This window comes from Protobothrops mucrosquamatus, unplaced genomic scaffold (assembly GCF_001527695.2).
Source record: "Protobothrops mucrosquamatus isolate PMUCROS unplaced genomic scaffold, P.Mucros_1.0 scaffold1835, whole genome shotgun sequence".
Classification (NCBI taxonomy): domain Eukaryota; kingdom Metazoa; phylum Chordata; class Lepidosauria; order Squamata; family Viperidae; genus Protobothrops; species Protobothrops mucrosquamatus.
In genome coordinates, this window is record NW_015387967.1 from 122085 (window position 1) to 145448 (window position 23364).

General features: G+C 48.7%; 1 protein-coding gene across 1 annotated transcript; it reads left to right on the top strand.

Annotated features, from left to right (window-relative positions):
- The first annotated feature begins 3760 nt into the window (after positions 1-3760).
- On the top strand, positions 3761-18320 carry CUNH14orf93 (chromosome unknown C14orf93 homolog). Its single transcript, XM_015823318.1, has 6 exons — positions 3761-4267; positions 5769-6035; positions 7442-7503; positions 9681-9784; positions 10508-10620; positions 17919-18320. The coding sequence occupies exons 1-6, from the start codon at positions 3761-3763 to the stop codon at positions 18318-18320; spliced, it is 1455 nt and encodes a 484-aa protein (XP_015678804.1).
- The last annotated feature ends 5044 nt before the right edge of the window (positions 18321-23364 follow it).

Here is a 23364-nt window from a genome sequence, read left to right on the forward strand (position 1 = left end):
TGAAGACCCCTGATTTTGATTCTATGCCTCTGTTTACCAGTGTTTCTCAACCTTGACAATTTTAAGGCATGTGGACTTCAACTCCCAGAATTCCACAGCCAGCATTGCTGGCTGTGGAATTCTGGGAGTTGAAGTCCACATGCCTTAAAATTGTTAAGGTTGAGAAACACTGGTTTATACAACCAAGGATTGTATTAGCTTTCTTGGGGTCATTGGTGGAAATGTTGCCAGGATGCAGGTCTATTTTAGTTCTGATGCTTTGGAGGAGGGGGAGGGGGCAAGTAGGAAAAGCATCTGAACTTTGACCTCAGGCCCTGCTTTGATCCCTCTGGCCGGCTCAAAATACCATAGAGTAGCCGGAATCCTGATTTGCAGAGGCGGCCTTGAAAAGAGTCCAGCCTCGCGGGCCTCCCTCAGGCGCCCCTTCTCCCCTCTGGACGCCTTTCCCCTCCTCTTCTCGTCTCCAGGGCAAGGCGCCAGGGCTCGCAGCCAATCAGATACGCCTGGCTCCAGCGCGCCGGCCAATCGGAAAGAAAAAGGGCGGAGACCAACAGCCGCTTCGCTTTGTACACGGCTGGCTGGCGAGCTGCCTCGTGCGCGCGCGTCGCTTCTCCCTCGCGCTGTACACGCGGGATGGAACGTTGGGCGGCCGCGGCGTTCGATTCCCAGCCTTTGAACTCGGGACCTGGGTCGTGCGCGCGTCGTGTGAACGGGTTGCCCGGGAGGTTTTTTGGGGGTTTTTTTTTTTTTGGCAACACCATCTGAATTCCAGTTTCTGCCCCCCGCAGGATGATTCCCACCACCCCCCCCCCTGTGCTTCTCGAGCACGCTTCGGGAAGCCGTTCAGAGGTTTAGAGCCCATCTTTCTGCAGGATGCCCAGCCGATTTAGATTTATTTTCACCGTGGTTATAGTTTAGGCTGCGGTGTGCTGTGCCATCCAGAAAAATCGGCCAACTGTGGAGTCAGGTTAAGCGTGTTGTGTGAACAGAGGCAAAAGCTAACAGATAGACCCCCTGCTGACATGCGGCTGGTTAGTTAGGCCTGAAGATGTTTTTGCAAATTTAGTGAATAAGTTATTAGAGAGAGAGAAGGGACAAAGTGATCCTGAAGGCATAGTGAAGGTCCTCGATTTACAAGCCTTCATTTAGTGACCGACGTTACAGTGGTGCTGAAAAAAGTGACATTACTGTTTTTTCACACTTATTAGCAACCGGCGAGAAAAGTCGTAAAATTTTCGGCTCTGTTGTGGCCGTAAGCCGAGGACTTCCTGTGTTATCTTTGAACGACAGTGCCCATAATTTTGCTAATTATTTTGCCAGATTTATTCAGCATACTGGTAATCCTCGACTTAATGACCACAATTGACCCTAACATTTCTGTTGCTAAGAGAGGCATTTGTTAAGGGCGCTTTGCCCCCATTTTTACGACTTTTCTTGTCACCTTTGTTAACGGAATCGCCGCCGTTGTTAAATTAGTCACGCCGACGTTAAGTGAATCCGGCTTCCCCCATTGGCTTTGCTTGTCAGACGGTTGCAAGAGCGGATCGCCTGACCCCCCCCGGGGATGCTGCGACCGTCGTAAATATGAGTCGGTTGCCAAGCGTCTGAATTTTGACCATGGGAAAAGTCGAAACGTCGTTAAGTGTGAAAAATGTTGCTTTTTTTCAGTGCTAATAGTAACTTCCAGCGGTCACTAAGCAAGTGCTTGTAAGTCAAGGATCGCCTGTAATGTGCCGAGGTGGCAGACATCGAATCAAAGCTTTATCGGAGTTTGCTGATAGGTTTCCCACGGTCCCCGAAGCTGCTGAACATTCGGTTAACGGTGAAAATTCTTGTTTTTTGAAAGATCTTCTGCTAGTCCCTCCGCCGTCTCCTTCTCAGCACTGAGTTAATTGGGAGAGTCCATTGACAAGACACTCTGGAGGCCGTGAATAAAATTTACAAGAGGTCAGCAGTGAGTTAATAGAGTTTCCGCCGCGGTGGCAAAGAGCCAAAACAACACCACAATTCAGATGAAACGGCAAGCCGAGAGAGGCCTGTAGGATCTGGAAGGTTTTCGGCTTTGAACGGCCGTTGAGCCGGGCATCATTTTGGAAGTGGCTGGACCCGCTGTATTGATTTTTATTATTTATTTGTGTCCCGACTTTTATTTTTTTTACAAATAGCTCAAGGCAGTGAACATCTCCAACGCAACGTCCTCCTCCGATTTTCCCCACAACAACAACCTTGTTGTTGTGTGAGAGAGAGGGAGGGAGTTGCCCAAAGTCATCCAGCCGGCTTTCATGCCTAAGGCGGGACTAGAACTCACCGTCTCTTGGTGATTGATCCAAAGTCACCCAGCCGGCTTTCATCCCAAGGCGGGACTAGAACTCACCGTCTCCTGGTGATTGATCCAAAGTCACCCAGCCGGCTTTCATCCTAAGGCGGGACTTGAACTGTCAGCCTCCTGGTTTTTTGACACCAAGTCATCCAGTCAGCTTTCGTGTCTAAGGCAGGACTTGAACTCACCATCTCCTGGTGATTGGCTCAAAGTCACCCAGCTGATACTCACACCTAAGGCAGGACTAGAACTCACTGTCTCCTGGTGATTTGGTCCAAAGTCACCTAGCCGGTTTTCAGGTCTGGGGGTACCTTGCTCAATAGTAGTAACTATGAGAGGGATCTTGGAGTCCTAGTGGAAAAATCATTTAAATAGGAGCCAGCCGTGTGCTGCAGCTGCCCAAAAGGCCAACACAGTGCTGGGCTGCATTAACAGAGGGACAGAATCAAGATCACGTGAAGTATTTAATAGCACTTTACAAGGCCTTAGTAAGGCCACACTTGGAATCCTGCATCCTGTTTTGGTCACCACGATGTAAAAAAGATGCTGAGACTCTAGAAAGAGTGCAGAGAAGAGCAACAAAGAGGATCAGGGGACTGGAGGTAAAGCATATAAGGAATGGTTGCTGGAATTGGGAATGTCTAGTTTAATGAAGAGAAGGACGAGGGGGGACAGGATAGCAGTCTTCCAGTATCTCAGGGGCTGCCCCAAAGAAGAGGGAGTCAAGCTATTCTCCAAAGTGCCTAAAGGCGGGACAAGAAGCAACGGATGGAAACTAATCAAGGAGAGAAGCAACCTAGAATTAAGGAGAAATTTCCTAACAGTTAGAACAATTAACCAGTGGAACGACTTGCCACCAGAAGGTGTGAATGCTCCAACGCTGGAAGCTTTTAAGAAGAAACTGGATAACCATTTATCTGAAATGGTATGCGGTTTCCTGCCTGAGCAGGGGGTTGGCCTAGATGACCGCCAAGGTCCCTTCCAACTGTATTATTATTATTATTATTATCATCATCATCATCATCATCATCTCCTGGTGATTGGCTCAAAGTCACCCAGATGACTTTCATAGTTAAAGCAGGACTAGAACTCACAGCCTCCTGGCTTCTAGCCTGGTGCCTTTACCATTAAACCAAGCTGGTTCTCTTTTGCTCCCTTTGGCTGGCGTTCGTGTCCATCCAGGTGGCGGGAAATTGGTTGGAGACCCTGGTTCGAAACCCCCCAATGTTCCCCAAAAGCCACTTGCGGCATTGCTAAGTTGCACGGCTGACGCTGAGCCACCCTCATCCAGTTGCTTTATTTTCCTTGATTTCTTTTCTTCCTTTCGGCAGTCTGGTGTCTTTGGGGCGGATTCTCTCCTGAGGCCGTCCGATCCGCCCCAGAGCCATCTTTGCTTCTACCGGGATCTGCCGGTGCCGCAAAATCCAGGTTCCAGCTCCCATGTCGTTCAGTGCCACCATCTTGTTCTCCCCGTCCCACGGGAAAGAAGCCAAATGCTGCTGTGGCACTTGCAAGCAGGAGCCGGAGGGTCCCGCCACGGCCCCGCCACCCCTGCCCCCATCGTCCCCTCCGTGCACCCCTATCACCATCACGGGCACGGGTCTGACGGTCCAGTCCTCCGAGCAGCTGCTCCACCTCATCTACCAGCGGGTGGAAAAGGCGGTCAGCTTAGCCGAACTGGCGCTGAGCTTGGCAAGGGCCAACAACGAAGCCTTGAGACGCCTCGAGGAAGACGTGGCGGCCCTGCGCCGGGGGCCCCTCGTGGCCCTCAAAGCCAGCCCCGAGGAGCAGCAAACGGAGCCCGAAGGCGAGGAAGAATCGGAGGCCGAAGAGTTCGGGAACGGCGTCCAGGTGGTCATCGAGGAACTGAGGCAGCTGGGAGCCGCGTCGGCTGCAGTGGGGCGATCCGAATCTTTGGCCTTCTCGCCGGTATCGGCTCTTGGCGGAGTACGTAGTCTGGAATTGGGGGCCTCCGTCTCTCCCGCGCCGTCTAATCCGAGCCGTAGCCCCGTCCCTCCGGTCGGGCACAGATGGCATCATGAATAGTTGATGGCGTTTCTCGCGCTCCCTGCCAACCGGTCCTCCAGAGAGTGGCGATCTGGGAGCGGCGCCAAATCTGGGCTGGAGAAACTGCAGCGGGAGCTGAAAACCCTGCCATGGCTGGCAGCACCACCCTAGGCCAAGCTGGAACTGGGTTTGGCGCTGCTCGGGATAAATGAGGAGTTTAGGCCGAGCTGGAGGAGGGTTGGCAGCAAAGGAGCGTGGGAAAATCTTCCGGCAGGATGAGGAAAACTGCCTCCCAGCCCTGGGTGCTCATTTAGGCCTGGCACGATCAGGAGAGGCTTTGCTTTCCAAATGTGTGTTCAACGCATTGTAGATTTTGCCTTTCTAGTCCTCGACTTACGACGGCAAATGGGAGCAGAATTTCTGCTGCTCCCCGAGGCGGTTGGGCCCAATGATAACGCCCTTCATTTTCACGGGGAGTTAAGCGAATCGCTGCGTGTTGTTAAGTGAATCGTGGTCATTAAGCGAACCCGGCTTCCCCCGCTGATTTTACTCGTCGGAAACCCTCTGGGATGGTTGCTAACGGCAATCACGAATGACCACGGGGTGCTGCAACCGTCATAAACGCCCGCCGGTTGCCAAGGGTCCGTATTTTGATCATGTGACCAAGAGGATGCTGCAACAGTGTGGAGACTGGTCATTAATCATTTTTTTTTCAGTGCCTCTGCATCTTCAAACAGGCACTAAGCAAACGGTCGTAAGTCGAGGACTATCGCTAATGTTCCAACGAATCTCCTTATTTATGCATGTACGTCGGAAGACAGAAGAGGAGTAGAGTTTTCAAGGATAGAGTGGCATGAAAAGTATGTTTCAAGGAATTGGGGGGCTGTTTGCTGCCCCTCCTCTCAAAGTGCTGAAGCAGAGACGGTTGGAAATTGGAACACAGGGAGTCCTCGACTTACAACAATTCGTTTAGCGACCGTTCAGAGTTACAACGGCACTGAAAAAACCCGACTTACGACCAGTTTGCACACACTTAGGATCGTTGTAGCATTCCCCCACCTTCGCATGCTCAAAATTCTGACTCTTCGTTCCTATTTATGACATTTGCAGCATCCCAGAGTCACGTGATCCCCCATTTGCGACCTTCTCACTAGTCAAGCCAATGGGGAAAGCCGGATTCACTTAACAACCACGTTCCTAACTTAACAACTGTGGCAAGCAAAGTCGTACAATGGGACGAAGCTCCCTGAATGATTGTTTTCGCCAAACGATGACAATTTTGGTCTCTGTTTTTGTGCGCTTTCAATGGATTCATACATCAACTGTCTCGCTTAGCAATGAAAATTTGGGGGGGGGTCCCGTTGTGGTCGTAAGCCGAGGACTACCAGCAAAGGGGACTCCTGTTTGTGCAGGATGCGTATAATTCTCCTTCTCCCGCCAGGTAGCCGAGGAATGTCCTCCAGGAGACGCCCCAATGCCGCCGGTCTATGTTCCTCCTTCATCCCCTACCCCACCGATGGCCCATCAGCCACTTCTGCAACCTCTGGATGACCCCCTCTCTGGTCCAGAGGGGTCCCCCATCAGCGCGACCCAGGAGGAGACCCCGAACGGCGAACCCCATTTCTCTGTAGGCTTCGCCAGTCTCCCTTGCAGGAGCAGAAACATCGGGCAGAAGAACGCCAGGCGCAAACGGGATCTGGTCTTGTCCGTGAGTTGACTTCCCTTCCTACCACTTTACAAGGCCTTGGTAAGGCCACACTTGGAATACGGCATCCAGTTTTGGTCACCACAATGTAAAAAAGATGTTGAGACTCTAGAAAGAGTACAGAGAAGAGCAACAAAGATGATTAGGGGACTGGAGGCTAAAGCATATAAGGAACAGTTGCTGGAATTGGGGATGTCTAGTTTAATGAAGAGAAGGACGAGGGGGGACATAATAGCAGTCTTCCAGTATTTGAGGGGCTACCCCAAAGAAGAGGGAGTCAAGCTATTAAGATACAGGAGGATCTGGACAGTCTTTAACACTGGGCGCTATCTAACAAAATGAAATTCAAGGGTGAAAAAAGTAAGGTTCTACATTTAGGCAAGAAAAACCAAATGCACAGGTATAGTATAGGGGGTACCTTGCTCAATAGTAGTAACTGTGAGAGGGATCTCAGAGTCCTAGTGGACAATCACTTAAATAGGAGCCAGCTGTGTGCTGCAGCTGCCAAAAAGGCCAACACAGTGCTAGGCTGCATTAACAGGGATAGAATCAAGATCATGTGAAGTGTTAATACCACTTTACAAGGCCTTGGTAAGGCCACACTTGAAATACTGCATCCAGTTTTGGTCGCCACGATGTAAAAAAGATGCTGAGACTCTAGAAAGAGTACAGAGAAGAGCAACAAAGATGATCAGGGGACTGGAGGCTAAAACATATAAGGAAGGGCTGCTGGAATTGGGTATGTCTAGTTTAACGAAGAGAAGGATGAGGGGGGACAGGATAGCAGTCTTCCAGTATCTCAGGGGCTGCCCCAAAGAGGAGGCAGTCAAGCTATTCTCCAAAGCACCCGAAGGCAGGACAAGAAGCAACAGATGGAAACTAATCTAGGAGAGAAGCAACCTAGAATTAAGGAGAAATTTCCTGACAGAACAATTAACCAATGGAACGACTTGCCACCAGAGGGTGTGAATGCTCCAACACTGGAAGCTTTTAAGAAGAAACCGGATAACCATTTATCTGAAATGGTATAGGGTTTCCTGCCTGAGCAGGGGGTTGGACTAGAAGACCTCCAAGGTCCCTTCTATTCTAACCCAACAGCACGTGCCAGATTTGGCAGGAATCTTCTCTTTGCTCCCTGGGTGGGGGGAGGGAGAGTGAAGAAGAGAAGGGTGGACTTGAAAAAGAGGACCTCCCCTGATTGAATGATGGTTCTGGAGTGGAAGAGATCAGGAGAAACCCCACTATTATTATAATAATCATTATTATTATTATTACGGCCGAGTTTGTGACCCACAACACACCCGCCTTTCGGATCCGAAGGCTTGTCTGAATTGTGTTTTTCATCACCCGGGACCGAACGGCGTAAGAGTTCGGCTGAATTTCACCTTCTTCTCTCGTTCCCTTTGTAGAAATTGGTCCACAACGTTCACAACCACGTCGCCAACGAAAAGCGGTTTGATGGCGCAGAAAGGTGAGCCGCTGTGAAGGAAAAATAAAATGAATAAGGCTTTGCTAATTGCAGGCAGTCCTCGATTTAACGACCGTTTAGTGACCATTGGAAGTTACGACGGCACCGAAAAAAGTGACTTAGGACCAGTTTTTCACACTTAACGACCGTTGCAGCATGTCTGTGGTCACGGGATCAAAATTCAGCCACGGAGCTACGAGTTCAGGTTTATGACGCTCGCAGCGTCCCAGGGGGGTCACGCCATCCCCTTTTGTGACCTTCTGACAAACAAAGTCAATGAGGAAGTTAAGATTCACTTAAGGACTGTGTTCCTAATGTGATTCGCTTAACAACGGGAGCAAAACCAGCGGTGGGATTCAAATAGGTGAACAACCGGTTCTTTGTGTGGATGCCGCTTACGGAAGTCCGTTCTGGGCCCGGACAACAAAAAATTAGCGGCCGGTTCTGCCGAAGTGGTGCGAACTGGCTGAATCCCACCACTGGGCAATACTCACACTTGTCTCACTTAGTGACAGAAATTTTGGGCTCTCTTGTGGGTGTATGTTGAGGACTAACCTATATATCTTTCCCGTCTTGGGATCTTACTTTCCCGTCAAAGAAGGCTATCAGGAGCTCTGGAACAAAGCAAGCAGCAGATGGTGTGGTGTTTTCTATCACTTGTGCAGTCCAAGGGTGTGTCGGTTGTTGTGTAATGCACAAAGCCAGCAAAAGGGGTTTTTTTCCCATTTATCTGGCTGCCTGCTTCCAGGAAAAAAGCGGATCCCATAATCTGTCATTATCAGCAGCGTCTGGTTTATAGATTATGTGCAAAAGCATTTTATCAACGGAGAGCAGGGCTTTGCTATCTAAAATGGAAAACTGTACCGGTAGGTCCTCAACTTACAACCGCAAACGTTTCCATTGCTAAGCAAGAGAGTTAAGTGAGTTTTTGCCCCATTTTTACGACCTGGCTTGCCACAGTTGAGTTAGTGAACACGGCTGTTAAATGAATGCGGCTTTCCCCCGTTGTCTTTGCTTGTCCGAAGGTCGCAAAAGGGAATCACGCGACCCCGGGACACTGCAACCGTCGTAAATATGAGTCAGTTGCCAAGCGTCCGAATTTGGATCACGTGACCCTGGGGATGCTGCAACGGTCATAAGTGTGAAAAAATGGCCATAAGGTCTGTCCTTTCCCCAGAACAGCATTGGTCTTTTAGTGACGTTATTGTGAAGGCTTCCCAACACTGGAAGTTTTTAAGAAGAGACTGGACAACCATTTGTCCGAAATGGTATAGGTTTTCCTGCCTAAGCAGGGGGTTGGACTAGATGACCCCTCAAGGTCCCTTCCAACTATTATTATTATTATTGATCATCGCACAGTCAGCCAGATGTTCAGACTGGATTTGGCATTTTTGTCTACCTATTGAGTCCTTCCCAAGGACCTGGGATAGGCAGATGTGGATGTTTGATGGTTTTACAGATATCGTCGCAGGATGAAAGCAGTTCCTAGTAAGGCTGCCTTTTGCAATTGACTAATGGCGAATTTGTCAATACCGATGGTGTCCAAGTGGTGCTCCAGTTGTTTTGGGATTGCACGCAAGGTGCCTATTACTATGGGTACTACCCTTGCTTGCCTTTGCCACAGTCTTTCTATTTCTATTTGTAGGTCTTTGTATTTTGTGATCTTCTCCAGTTCTTTCTCGTCTATTCTGCTGTCTCCAGGCACTGCCACGTCCACTATCCAGACATTTTTTGTCTTTCTTATCGACAGTTGTTAAGTCCGGGGTGTTATGTGGCAGGTGGTTGTCTGTTTGAATTCCGAAGTCCCAGAGCAGTTTAATTTTATCATTTTCTATGACTTTCTCTACTTTACGGTCCCACCAGTTCTGGCTTGCAGGCAAATGATATTTCTTGCAGATCTTCCAAGGCACCATTGTTGCTACTTTGTCGTGCCGCTGCTTGTAGTCAGTCTGTGCGATCTTCTTGCAGCAGCTTACCAGGTGGTCCACTGTTTCTTCAGCGTCTTTGCATAGGCGGCACTTACTGTCTGTTGCTGTCTTCTCAATTTTGACTTTGTATGCATTTGTCTTATTATTATTATTACATCATCATTATTTTATGCTATTTTTTTTTAGTTTCGTTTTTGAAGTTTCCCGTTCTTCATCCGCTGGGCTATTTTACTCTGTTTCCTTCTTTTGCAGTATTAAATCGTCCTGGAATATTTCCGTAGTGAAGTTTTTGCTGGAAAAACTCAGACATGAATTGGTTTCCAATCACCATAATTATACGGATAAGGAACTAAAAGGTGAGCTGCTTTGGTTTATTTATTTATTTTATTTATTTTGAATGTTTCTACCCGTTTGGTTTCTGGGTTCCGCTGCTAGAACGGACAGGTAGTCCTCAGCTTAACCACGCTTCGTTTAGTGACCCGTTCAGAGTTACGACAGCACTGGGAAAAAAAGTGACTGACGACCGTTTTTCACTTACAAACGTTGCAGCGTCCCCCTGGTCACGTCGAAATTCAGTGGCTTGGCAACTGTTTCGTATTTATGACGGTTGCAGCGTCCCGGGGTTGCGTGATCCCCTTTTGTGACCTCGAGACAAGCAAAGTCAGATTCTCTTCACAACCGACTTAACAACCGTAGTGTGTCGCTTAACAACTGTGGCAAGACAGGTCGTAAAACGGAGCAAAACTCACTTAACGAATGTCTGGCTCAGAACAAGAGAAATTTTGGTCATAAGTTAAGGACTACCTGCTTTCCAAATTTATCCCCCCCCTCCCCGCCCCGCCTTCACCCAAATAATTATATTCCTTTTCCTTCACTAAACAGAAATTTTTTTCTTCGGCTTTATAAAAAGCTTGTAGTGTTTATTCTGAAACTGATGGATGATATTTGAAATGTTGACTTGCGTGCACAGAGAGATGCGTTTATAGCGGTCTCTGGCTATCCAGAGTGACCCTAATTCTGGCATTCTGGGGTTGCTGATTTGTGTACCCTTGTGCACAGACACACTTTTCTTCTTTTAGGTGCCTGCGTGGCCTACTTTTTGACCAAGCGACGCGAATATCGGAATTCTCTGAATCCTTTCAAAGGGCTTAAGGAGAAAGAGGAGAAGAAATTACGCAGCCGGCGGTATCGGGTAAGGCTCGGCAATATCCATACATTTTAATAATAATAATAAAGTTGGAAGGGACCTTGGAGGTCATCTAGTCCAACCCCCTGCTCAGGCAGGAAACCCTATACCATTTCGGACAAATGGCTGTCCTGTCTCTTCTTAAAAACTTCCAGTGTTGGAGCATTCACCGCTTCTGGAGGCAGGTGGTTCCACTGGTTAATTGTTCTCACTTTCAGAAAGTTTCTCCTTAGTTCTAGGTTGCTTCTCTCCTTGATTAGTTTCCACCCGTTGCTTCTTGTCCTGCCTTCAGGAGCTTTGGAAAATAGCTTGACTCCCTCTTCTTTGGGGCAGCCCCTGAGATACTGGAACATTGCTATCATGTCCCCCCTCGTCCTTCTCTTCGTTAAACTAGACATACCCAATTCCAGCAGCCGTTCCTTATATGCTTTAGCCTCCAGTCCCCTAATCATCTTTGTTGCTCTTCTCTGTACTCTTTCTACAGTCTCAGCATCTTTTTTACATCGCGGTGACCAAACCTGGATGCAGTATTCCAAGTGTGGCCTTACCAAGGCCTTGTAAAGTGGTATTAATACTTCACCTGATCTTGATTCTGACCCTCTGTTAATGCAGCCAAGCACTGTGTTGGCCTTTTTGGCAGCTACAGCACACGACTGGCTCATATTTAAATGATTGTCCACTAGGACTCCGAGATCCCTCTCACAGTTACTACTATTGAGCAAGGTACCACCTATACTAGGGGTAGGCAACCTTGGCTCTTTTATGACTCGTGGACTTCAACTCCCAGAATTCCTGAGCCAGCATGGCTCAGCATGGAAACCTCTCCCTTTCCCCTCAGCATGGCTGGCTCAGGAATTCTGGGAGTTGAAGTCCACGAGTTGACAAGATCAGAAATGAGGAGGTGATCAGCCGCCTGGGAAAGCCAAGGGAAATCATCAAAACAATTAAAAAAACAAAAAGTAGAATATTTCGGACATGTGATGCGACTCCCAGAAAAATACGGCACGCTCCATTTAATCCTCCAGGGAAAGATTGAAGGCAAACGAGGTCCAGGCAGAAGAAGAACATCGTGGCTTCAAAATCTAAGGGACTGTTTTGGACAAAACTCAACAGCACTTTTTCGTGTGGCTGCTGATAAAAACAGGATCGCCAACATGATTGCCAACGTCCAACCCCCTATACTATACCTGTACATTTGGTTTTTCTTGCCTAAATGTAGAACCTTACTTTTTTCCACCCTTGAATTTCATTTTGTTAGATAGTGCCCAGTTTTCAAGTCTGTCCAGATCCTCCTGTATCTTAAGCCTGTCTTCTGGAGTGTTGGCTATTCCTGCCAGCTTGGTGTCGCCTTGGGTGTGTCTAATCTAGCAAAAAGAAGGACCAGGGCAGACATGATATTAGCTTTCCAATATTTGAGGGGCTACCCCAAAGAAGGGGAGAGGGTGTCAACCTATTCTCCAAAGCATCTCAAGGCAGGAGAAGAAGCAATGGGTGGAAACTAACCAAGGAGACAAGCAACCTGGAATTAAGGAGGAATTTCCTGACAGTGAGAATAATTAATCCGTGGAACGGCTTGCCACTGGAAGTTGTGGGTGCTCCATCACTGGAGATTTTCAAGAAGAAATTGAACAGCCATTTGTCTGACATGGAATAGGGTCTCCTGCTTGAGCAGGGGGTTGGACTAGAAGACCTCCAAGGTCCCTTCCAACTCTGTTATTCTATTAGTCTAACAAAGAGAAGGACTAGGGGTGACATGATAGCAGTCTTCCAACATTTGGGGGTTGCTACAAAGAAGAGGGGGGGGGTCAAGCTATTCTCCAAAGCACCTGAAGGCAGGACAAGAAGCAACGGATGGAAACTAACCCAAGAGAGAAGCCACCTAGAACTAAGGAGAAATTTCCTGACAGTGAGAACAATTAACCAATGGAACAGCTTGCCACCAGAAGTCATGGGTGTGCTCCAACACTGGAGGTTTTTACGAGAGATTGGACCACCATTTCTCTGAAACGGTATTGCGGCCTGAGCAGGGGGTTGGACTAGAAGACCTCCAAGGTCCCTCCAATTCTTGTTATTCTGTAATTTGGTTGCAGGTGACCCAATCACTCTTATTCTGTTTATTACTTCGGTACGGGGTGTGTGTGTGTGTGTGTGTTTCGTCACGTTTTAAAAGTCAATGCAGGCTTCCATCGATTTTATTTCAGGATGTCTGTAAACAAAAACTTTGAAGCTTTTTCCCCCGATGTGGAAGAGGAAATTGCAGCAATATTCCACTGAAATCTAGCGAGAAAAAGCTATTTTCTCCCCCCCCTCCGAGGGTGATGGAATAATAGGGATTTAGCCAAGGGGCAAAACACAGATGTTAAAAGCAAACGTCCACAAAGGCAGCCCGATCGGTTTCCTATGAAAATATGAAATATTTAAAACGCAAATATAAAACATTTTAAAATTTAAAATAGCTCAATGCAAGCTGATCTCTGGAATTCTCCGTTAGGGGAATTCTCCTTCTAAACTCCATAAAAACGTTGGTCTCTTTTTTTTTTCCGACTCGGCCTTCAGCTGTATTTATTTCCAAATGCAAACTTCTGTTTTTATGACCTTCCTTTAATTGTATTTACAGAAGTGCCAGCTCCATTATCTTCCAGGCCTGATATACGATAAGTCTGGCAGTCTATCAACGTTACGGTGGGATTAAGCCTTTACTGGGTTTAATTTAGATTTAAGTTGTGGCCCCTTCGCTTTGCAGTTGATCGCAGAGGAAATATATACAGGGGATGTCACGTCTTCCATCATCCCGCCTTCATCTGCTCTCGGGCCTGGGACTTGTTTAGCAATATTCATCTTAAAATAAATGTCGAAGGAGATCCTCCGTCATCCAGGTCACGGCTGTCCCAAAGGTGCTTTTTTTCAAGAGGCACGTGGACTTTCTTGTTTTTTCTTTGAAGATGTTTCGCTTCTCATCACAGAAGCTTCGTCAGCTCTGACTGGATGGTGGAGGATGGAAAGATTTATACTCCTTGCAGACAGCTGGTCATTTGCATCCTTTTAGAGAGCCGTTGAGGCCACTTGGAGGTTTATCTGAGTCCTCAGTTGTCCCAAAGGTGCTTTTTTCGAGAGGCACGTGGACTTTCTTGTTTTTTCTTTGAAGATGTTTCGCTTCTCATCCCAGAAGCTTCGTCAGCTCTGACTGGATGGTGGAGGATGGAAGGATTTATACTCCTTGCAGACAGCTGGTCATTTGCCTTCTTTTAGAGAGCCGTTGAGGCCACTTGGAGATTTACCTCAGGGTCACCTGAGCGGTGCAAATGGGCGTGGAGCCTTCTTGGCTGCGGGATGTTTTCTGCCCCGGGTCTCTTTCCTGTTGAAACCTCTTCCAAGAAAAAAAGTAAGAAAGTCCCAGTTGCCTCCTGAAAAAAGTGTTCCAGTATCTCAGGGGCTGCCCCAAAGAAGAGGGAGTCAAGCTATTCTCCAAGGCGCCTGAAGGCAGGACAAGAAGCAACGGAGGGAAACTAACCAAGGAGAGAAGCAACCTGGAACTAAGGAGAAATTTCCTGACAGAACAATTAACCAGTGGAACAACCTGCGTCCAGAAGCGGTGAATGCTCCAACACTGGAAGTTTTTAAGAAGAGACTGGACAGCCATTTCTCCAAAACAGTATAGGGTTTCCTGCCTGAGCAGGGGGTTGGACTTGATGACCTCCAAGGTCCCTTCCAACTTTATTATTATTATTATTATTATTATTATTATTATTATTATTATTATTATTATTATTATTATTATCATCATCATCATCATCATCATCATCATCATCATCATCATCATTGTCATCATCATCATCATCATCATCATCGTCATTATCATCATCATCATCATCATCATCATCATCATCATCATTATTATTATTATTATTATTATTATTATTATTATTATTATTATTATTATTATTTTGACCGTTTTTCACACGACTCTTCCACTATCCCCGTGGTCACGTGATCAAAATTCAAGACGCCTGGCAACTGACTCGTATTTATGATGGTTGCAATGATTCACTTTTGCGACCTTCCGAACAAGCCAAGAGAACGGTCCGATTCACTTACCAGCCGTGTTAACTAACTTAAGAACTGCAGGGGTTCACTGAACGACTGTTGGGCTCGATTCTGGTCGTAAAGTGAGGACTGCCTGTGTTTCATCTTCACGGCCCCGCCCAGATCAGGAGGGTTTATTCCCCAACGGGCACGCAAGGTTGTAAAATGAGGCCAAACCCACTTCACGACTGCCTTGCTCGGCATTTGACCCCTGAGGTTGTAAATCGAGGACTGTCTGCATACAGTAAGTCCTCAACTTAACTACGGTTCCTTTAGTGACCGTTCAGGGTTACAACAGCGTTGAAAAAAAATGACGTAGGACCATTTTTCACCCTTATGACCGTTGCTGCCAGCATCCCTGTGGTCACGTGATCAAAATTTAAACGCTTGGAACTGATTCATATTTACAACAGTTGCAGCGTCCCGGGATCGTGTGATCCTTTTTGCGACCTTCTGACAAGCAAAATCAATGGGGGGAAGCTAGATTCACTTAATAACCGTGATCCTAACTTAACAACCACCGGGATTCGCTTAGCGTCCGTGTCAAGAAAGGTTGTAAAATGGGGCAGAAACTCAATTGTTTTGCTTAGCAACAGAACTCTTAGGTCTAATGGTGGCCGTAAGCCGAGGACTGCCTGTATATTTAATTTTGATGGGCCCTCCCAGATCAGGAGGTGTTTATTCCCCAACGTTCAGGGCACAGGGTAGGTGGCCAGCGGAGAGAAACGCTCTTCCAAAAATAAAAATTTGGGAAGTCAGCTTGCCACATGTCTGCATCCCGCTGATTTTTCCAATCTCGTTCAGCGAAGCCAAGATCTCGCTTTGGCTTCCCAAAGGTGGAAAAACGGAGCTGGTCGTGATCCATCGAAGCTTCCCTCGCCCACACCGCCCCCTCCCTAGCAGCAGCTGCCATGTGGGTGTGTGTATGTGTGTGTGGGTGATGCCATTTGCCTTAGCAAAGGGGAGTTGCAGGCCCGTCGGAGGGACCCGCCAGCTTTCAACCCTCCCTCGGCTGCCAAGAAGGATTTGCATTATTCACGGCCATCCCATCCGTGAAGCCTGTGTGCTCTGCCTCTTTGCCACGGGGTTACTTCCCGAATCCGCCTGCCAAATGTGGGACAGGGGACCGAGCCTTGCACGCACACACGCAAAGAACAGCAGAAAATACGGGTAGTCCTCAACGTCCGATCGTTCGTTTCATGACCGAAGTTACAAAAAGTTGACTTACGATTGTTTTCACGGTTAGGATGCGAAAGATTAAACTTTGGCAAGCTACGTGCCTCTGCGTTTCAACTTGCCTTTAGATTAAGGATATTAATGGCAGGTATTACTTTCAAGTGGATTCGATGGAGAAACGAAACTTCTGTGAATCGGCTGAAGACCGTGAAAGCCTGAAAGCTTTTCAAGGACATCAGAACAGGTGTGGATTTGAAGCAGATGGTTCCCATAACAAAGTGAACTTGTTTATATGGACTGCGTAAGACGGTGGGGAGTTTGGCTGGAAAAATGATTGTTTCCGTCTATGAATTGGGGTTGGGACCTCAAGCGTTAGTTTTGCTTCGACATAACCGTGCGGTGTATCCAGTAAACGTACGATTTTCAGTGACCGAAGTTTTATTTGGATCCGCGAGCTGGATGTTGACGTAGGATCTTTGCGGCATCGTCACGATCGCGGGTTCAAAATTCAGAGACTTGGCAACTGGCTCATATTTATGACGGTTGCAGTTTCCTGGGGTCATGTGTTCCCCTTTTGTGACCTTCTGACAAGCAAAGTCAATGGGGGAAGCCAGATTCGCTTAACGACCGGGTTACTAACTTAGCAGCTGCGGTGATTCACTTAGCAGCGGAGGGAAGAAAGGGGATAAAATGGGGAAAACTCACTTAACAAATGACTCAGCAACAGAAAGGAGGTTGAAGGGTTGGTGAACTGGTGTAAGGAAAACAGCCTAGTTTTAAATACCGTAAAAACCCAAAGAGATCATTGTTGATTTCAGAAAAGGCAGGCACAGCCACACTTCTCTGTGCATTAATGATTCACCTGTGGAGATGGTTACCAGCGTCAAATTCCTGGGTGTGCAGCTAACGAGTAGGCTGACTCGGTCGCTCAACAGTGAGAAACTGGTGAAGCGGGCACAGCAGTGCCTGCATTTTCTGCGACGCATGAGAAAAGCACATCTTCCTTCCCCCGTCCTGACCATTTTCTGCAGAGGGACGATCGAGAGCATCCTGTCATACGGCATCACAGTCTGGTTTAGAAGCATCACTGCTTCAGACAGGAAGATGGGGCAGAGAGTGGTGAGGACGGTCGAAAAGATCATTGGCAGTTCCGTCCCTTCCATCCAGGACATAGCACAGAAGCGCTGCTTGAGCAGGGTCCGTAAGATTATCTGGGACACTACACATCCTCTTCACGACCTGTTTTCCTTGTTACCTTCTGGGAGAAGGCTCCGTGGTTTCCGTAGCAGAACATCCAGATTCAGCCAGAGTTTCATTCCATACAGCATTAACCTTGCGAACTCTCAAGCTTCCTCCTTCCGTTATATATTCAAGATGGACAGTATTTAATATTTATTTGCTACGTCTATGTACGGATGTGGGTGTATACATATGTTGTTCCTAGTATGTTTAGGTGTGCGTCATGTATCACTTTGAGAGCGGGCAACTCAATTTCATTTTTGATGTGTGCCGTTGTGCCCACAGTATAAAAATGACAATAAAGGTTATCTTATCAATTGCGAAGGCCGTTGTGATAATGCAGGAAGGACTATAAGTGTCAACTCTTTCTTCCTCTCAAAAGATGGCTACGTTCCTCATAACAGAATAACAGAGTTGGAAGGGACCCTGGAGGTCTTCTAGTCCAACCCCCTGCTCAAGTAGAAGACCCTAGATCAGAGGTCCCCAACCTTTTGGGCACCGGGGACCGGTTCCGTATAGAGAGTTTTTTTTTCCGCGGACCGAGAATCCGTAGTTTTGTCTGCTGCCTGCATCTCACAGATGGGGCTTTGCTTGTTTCTGAGGACCGGTTGCTGGCATGCTCCTGGTCCACGGACCGGGGGTTGGGGACCCCTGCCCTAGATCATTTCAGACAATTTGGGGCTCAATTGTCACCGTAAGTCAAGGACAGAGGAGGACAGACGGGTAGGCAATGACAGGAGCGAAGGCCCGTTGTGATTGCAATCCAGGAAGAGCTAATCTCTCTTTTTTTCTTTCTTTCTTTCCAGCTTTTTGCCAACCGTTCCGGGGTGGCCCAGCTGCTGGGCTCGGAAGAGCAGCATCTGTGGCAAGGGGTAACCGAAGAGCTGATGTCGGACGAGGAAGACAGCGCCCACGAACCCGGCGTGTGGGTGGCGCGGCCTCCACGCTTCCGAGCGACGCCGCTCTCCCAGCTCTGCTACCGCCTGGATGCCAACTCGAAGCACGGCACCAAAGCCAACCGGGTGTACGGGCCGCCCTCCGAGCGCTTGCCCTCCGGGGAAGTCCAGCGTCTGCCCCCGCAGCTCTACAACCCCCGCTTTCAAGAGGAAGACCCCAGAACGGACACCTCAGCCCACCTCCCCAGCCACAAAGCTTTCGGGCCCGAGCTCAGCTCGTTTGTGGAGATCAAAGTGGAAAAGGACGAGTAAGACTTTTCGGCTCTTTGCAAGAGGACCCGCCGAATAAAAGCCAAGGAATGGAGGCCCGGGTTGCCTGCAAGATTTTCTTGGTTGTCTGAACTGGGAGTTGAGGAAGGAGAGGGAGAGAATCAAGATCACCTGAAGTGGTAATACCACTTTACAAGGCCTTGGTAAGGCCGCGCTTGGAATACGGCATCCAGTTTGGGGCACCACGATGTAAAAAAGATGTTGAGACTCTAGAAAGAGTGCAGAGAAGAGCAACAAAGATGATTAGGGGACTGGAGGCTAAAACATATAAGGAAAGGCTGCTGGAATTGGGGATGTCTAGTTTAATGAAGAGAAGGACGAGGGGGGACATGATAGCAGTGCTCCAATATCTCAGGGGCTGCCCCAAAGAAGAGGGAGTCAAGCTATTCTCCAAAGCACCAGAAAGTAGGACAAGAAGCAACAGGCGGAAACTAATCAAGGAGAGAAGCAACCTGGAACTAGGGAGAAATTTCCTGACAGTGAGGACAATTAACCAGTGGAACAACCTGCCTCCAGAAGTTGGGAATGCTCCAACACTGGAAATTTTAAAGAAGAGATTGGAGAGCCATTTATCTGAAATGGTATACAGTTTCCTGCCTGAGCAGGGGGTTGGACTAGAAGACCTCCAAGGTCCCTTCCAACTCTGTCATTCTATTCTGACCCAACAGCACGTGCCAGATTTGGCAGGAATCTTCTCTTTGCTCCCTGGTGGGAGAGCGAGAAGAAGAAGAGGGTGGACTTGAAAAAGAGGACCTCCCCTGGTTCTGGATTGGAAAAGATCAGGAGAAACCCCACAATTGTTTAAAGGGAGAAGAATGCAAAGAGATTTCTCTGCCTTCGGACTTGATCAAGACCAAACAGGAAGCAGAGTTGAGGGCCTGCAAGAAGCCACCTTGGCATCACGAGCGGGGTGGGGTGAGGAACTCGGGAAGGACGGACACTTCCTGTCCTGCAGCATCCTTGCATTTCAACCCGCAAATAGAGGCAGTCCTCGACTTACGACCGCAACCGAGCCCAAAATTTACGTTGCTAAGTGAGAACATTTGTTGAGGGAGCTTTGCCCCATTTTTACGACTTTCCTCGTCACATTTTGTGAACCGAATTGCCGCGGTTGTTAAATTAGTTCACACGGATGTGAAGGGAATCCAGTTTCCCTCTTTGATTTGCGTGTCATTTGCGTAAAATGGGCCAAAAATCCACTTAACGAATGCCCTGCTTAAGCCACTGAAAATTTGGGCTCAATTGTGGTCGTTAAACGAGGACTAGCAGCATAGTTTGCCTCCTGAATGATAGCTGTTACAGGCCGGACGAGCGATGGATGAGTTCCTCCGTCAGCGAGTTGTGCGCTGGCGAGGAGGGGAAAATTTGGTGGCCTCGTACGCTCTCGTTAGCTCAGCCGTTTGGCTGGAGGTACCCATAGCGCAGGAGTCTCCAACCCCCAGTCCGTGGACCGGTACCGTGCCGCGGCGTGCCAGCAACCAGGCCGCATAAACAAGCAAAGCCCCATCCACAGGATGCAGTCAGCACACAAAACCACGCACCTTCCAGTTCGCGGAAAAAAACCTCTCTCCACGTAACCGGTCCCTGGTGCCCAAAAGGTTGGGGACCTGTGGCTTAGAGACAGGTCTCTGTTTTATTTGCAGAAAGATTAAAAAGAGAAAAAAATGATGTGCTAAAACAGAGGTCACCCACCTTTGACGGTTGGCAGACCGGAGGAAAAGAGGGGGAAAGCATTTTACACGGGTGCGTGTGCGCACGTGCCCACGGGGCCGCAAGCACGCAGTGCCACAAACCGGGCAGGGCTAGCGCCTGCGTGATACTCACTAGCCTTGCCCCGTTCTTGTGTGGCACAGTGCCTTGTTTCTATGCCCCCGTGGTACGGCAGCGGCCCTTTTTGCGCCTTGCAGCACAGCGGCGTCCCGTTTTTGTGCCCCGTGGTGCAGCAGCGTCCCGTTTTCCCGCCCCGCCGTGTGGCGTCCTGTTTTTGTGCCCTGAGGTGTGGCGTCAGCCAGTTTTTGCGCCCCATGGCGCGGCGTCCTGGTTTTGCGCCCCGCAGCACTAGCACAAGTTAGGGGTTAGGCACACACACGTGCACACTGGCCAGCCTGTCCCGTGGCCACAGCCCACTACCGGGCCGCAGCCCACAGATTGGGGACCCCAGTGCTAAAACATTTCTGTGTTTCCTGCGGTCATATCAGCTTAGGCCGTCCCAATTTCCCTTTTGGCAGAAGGAAAAAAAAAACCAGAATAACGCCTCCTGTCTCATGCAGGGGGTTGGACTGGATGACCTCTAATGTCCCTTTGCAGCCCTGGGATGCTATGATCTCTGTAAGATGGGCAGGGAAACGTGACAAGAGGAATGCCCGGAAGGCTGCATTCACACACAAGAGTGGGGTGGTTTGGCTTGCAGCTTTGCCTGGGTTGAAACTCTGGGGCTGGCATTTTATTGGTTTTTATTTGTTTGCTTTTATCCTGCTTTAATGTTTTTATCAATAGCTCATTCTTCCTACTCTTTTCCCCACAACAAGAACAACCCTGCAGTATGGGTTGGGCTGAAAAAGAGGGACTGGCCCAAAGTCACCCAGCTGGCTTTCATGAGTAAGGCAGGACTAGAACTCAGAGTCTCCCGGTGATTGGCTCAAAGTCACCCAGCTGACTTTCATAGTTAAGGCGGGACTATAACTCACCGTCTCCTGGTGATTGGCCCAAAGTCACACAGCCGGCTTTCATGCCGAAGGCGGGACTAGAACTCTCTGTCTCCTGGTGATTGGCCCAAAGTCACCCAGCTGGCTTTCATGCCGAAGGTGGGACTAGAACTCTCCGTCTCCTGGTGATTGGCCCAAAGTTACCCGGTTGGCTTTCATGTCTAAGGTGGGACTAGAACTCTCCATCTCCTGGTGATTGTCCCAAAGTCACCCAACTGGCTTTCAGGTCTAAGGTGGGACTAGAATTCTCTGTCTCCCGGTGATTGGCCCAAAGTCACCCAGCCGGCTTTCATGCCTAAGGCAGGACTAGGACTCTGTCTCCTGGTGATTGGCTCAAAATCACTCAACCAGCTTTCATGTCTAAAGCGGGACTAAAACTCCCTGTCTCCCAGAGATTGGCCCAAAGTCACCTAGCCGGCTTTCATGTCTAAGGTGGCACTAGAACTTCCTATCTCCTGGTGATTGGCTCAAAGTCACCCAACCGGCTTCCATGCCTAAGACGGGACTAGAACTCCCCGTCTCCTGGTGATTGGCTCAAAGTGACCCAACCAGCTTTCACGCCTAAGGCGGGACTAGAACTCACTGTCTCCTGGTGATTGGCCCAAAGTCACCCAGCCGGCTTTCATGTTTAAGGCTGGACTAGAACTCACGGTCTCCCGCTTTCTAGCCTGGCGCCTTAAACCGGCTATCCTCCGTGCCAGGGGAGAGGACTTAGGCTTGGCTCAATTTGTGGGGAACCCCGGGATCCTCTCCCCGAAGCTTGGCATCTGTCCACCAGTCGGGCGCCGGCGATGGAGGGGAAAATTTGATGAGCTCAGCCTTGGAGGCCGATCTCTGTTTGATTTGCAGAAAGATTAAAAGAGGATTTGTAAGAGGGAAAACGGGACGAGCGAAAACATTTCTGTGTTTCCACGCGAGCCCTGCCTGTCCTCTGGTGGTTCCTCTCAGTAGTACAGATGGAGGAACCGGTCCAGATCTAAGAAACAGGCAGTCCTTAACTTATGACCGTTCGTTTAGTGACCGAAGTTACAACGGCACTGCAGAAGGTGATCTACAGCCGGTCCTCACATTTACAACCGTCGCAGCAGCTCCCCAGCCAGGATGATTGAAAATTTGGGCCCGGGGTAAATGGGGGACGTATTTACGGCGGTCGCAGCGTCCCGGGAGATCACGTGTGTTTGCCGCTTGCGACCCTGTCGGCAAAGTCGATGGGGGGGGGGAAGCTGGATTCGCTTAGCGACGGCAGTGGCTTTAGTAACAACTCAAGGGGCAGAAAAGGTGGTAAAATTAGGGGTGGCCCACTCAACAGGCTTAACGATGGAGTTTCCTGGTCTCAGAAATTGGGGTTGCGAGAATTAGCTGTACTTATTATTTGTGGTTTGGCAATCTTGATTAAAAATAAATAAATCAAGCTTTCTCCTTGCAATTTGCGGCATTCGTCGTTCCGTATCTGTGTTTCTTTCTTTATTCTTGTCTTTTATGCTTACTCCGCCCGGTGAGGATTAGAAATTCTTCTGGGACCACTGGAGAGGCTGTGGACACACACTGGATCTATAATTCACTGATGGGAGAGTCTGTTTAATGAGCTGAAGGGGGGAGGGGGGGTTGCTGGGCTTATTTTATATCCTGCCTTGATTATTTTTATAAATAAATCAAGGTAGCAAACATGCACAATGCTCCTTCATTCCCCCTCCCACTTTCCTCAGAACAACAAGCTTGTGAGGTGGGCTGGGCTGAGGGGGAGGGAAAGGGAAAGTCCCCCCAGCCATGTTTCATGCCTGAGGCAGTACTAGAACTCACCGTCTCCTGGTGATTGGTCAAAAGTCACCCAGCCGCCTTTCATGTCTAAGGCAGAACTAGAACTCACTGTCTCCTGGTGATTGGCCCAATGTCACCCAGCCACTTTTCAGGTCTAAGGCAGAATTAGAACTCACTGTCTCCTGGTGATTGGCCCAATGTCACCCAGCCACTTTTCAGGTCTAAGGCAGGACTTGAACTCACTGCCTCTTTGGCCCAAATTACCCAGCCTGCTTCTGTGCCTTTGGCATGACTAGAATTCACTTTCTCCTGGCGTTTGGCCCAAAGTCATCCAATTGGTTTTCACACCCAGGGCAAGAACTGGAACTCACATCTCCTAGCTTCTAATCTGGTTCGCAGGTTGAAAACCAGGACCAGGTCCAAACAGGATGGAAGAACCCCTATTCCAAAGAAGGCAGAGAGAATCTCTCCAACTACACCCAATCTCCAGATTCCCAAATTGTTATTTTTTGGTGTATTTTTTGCAAATTATCCACCAGGAAAAACAAACTAGACTTGGGGAA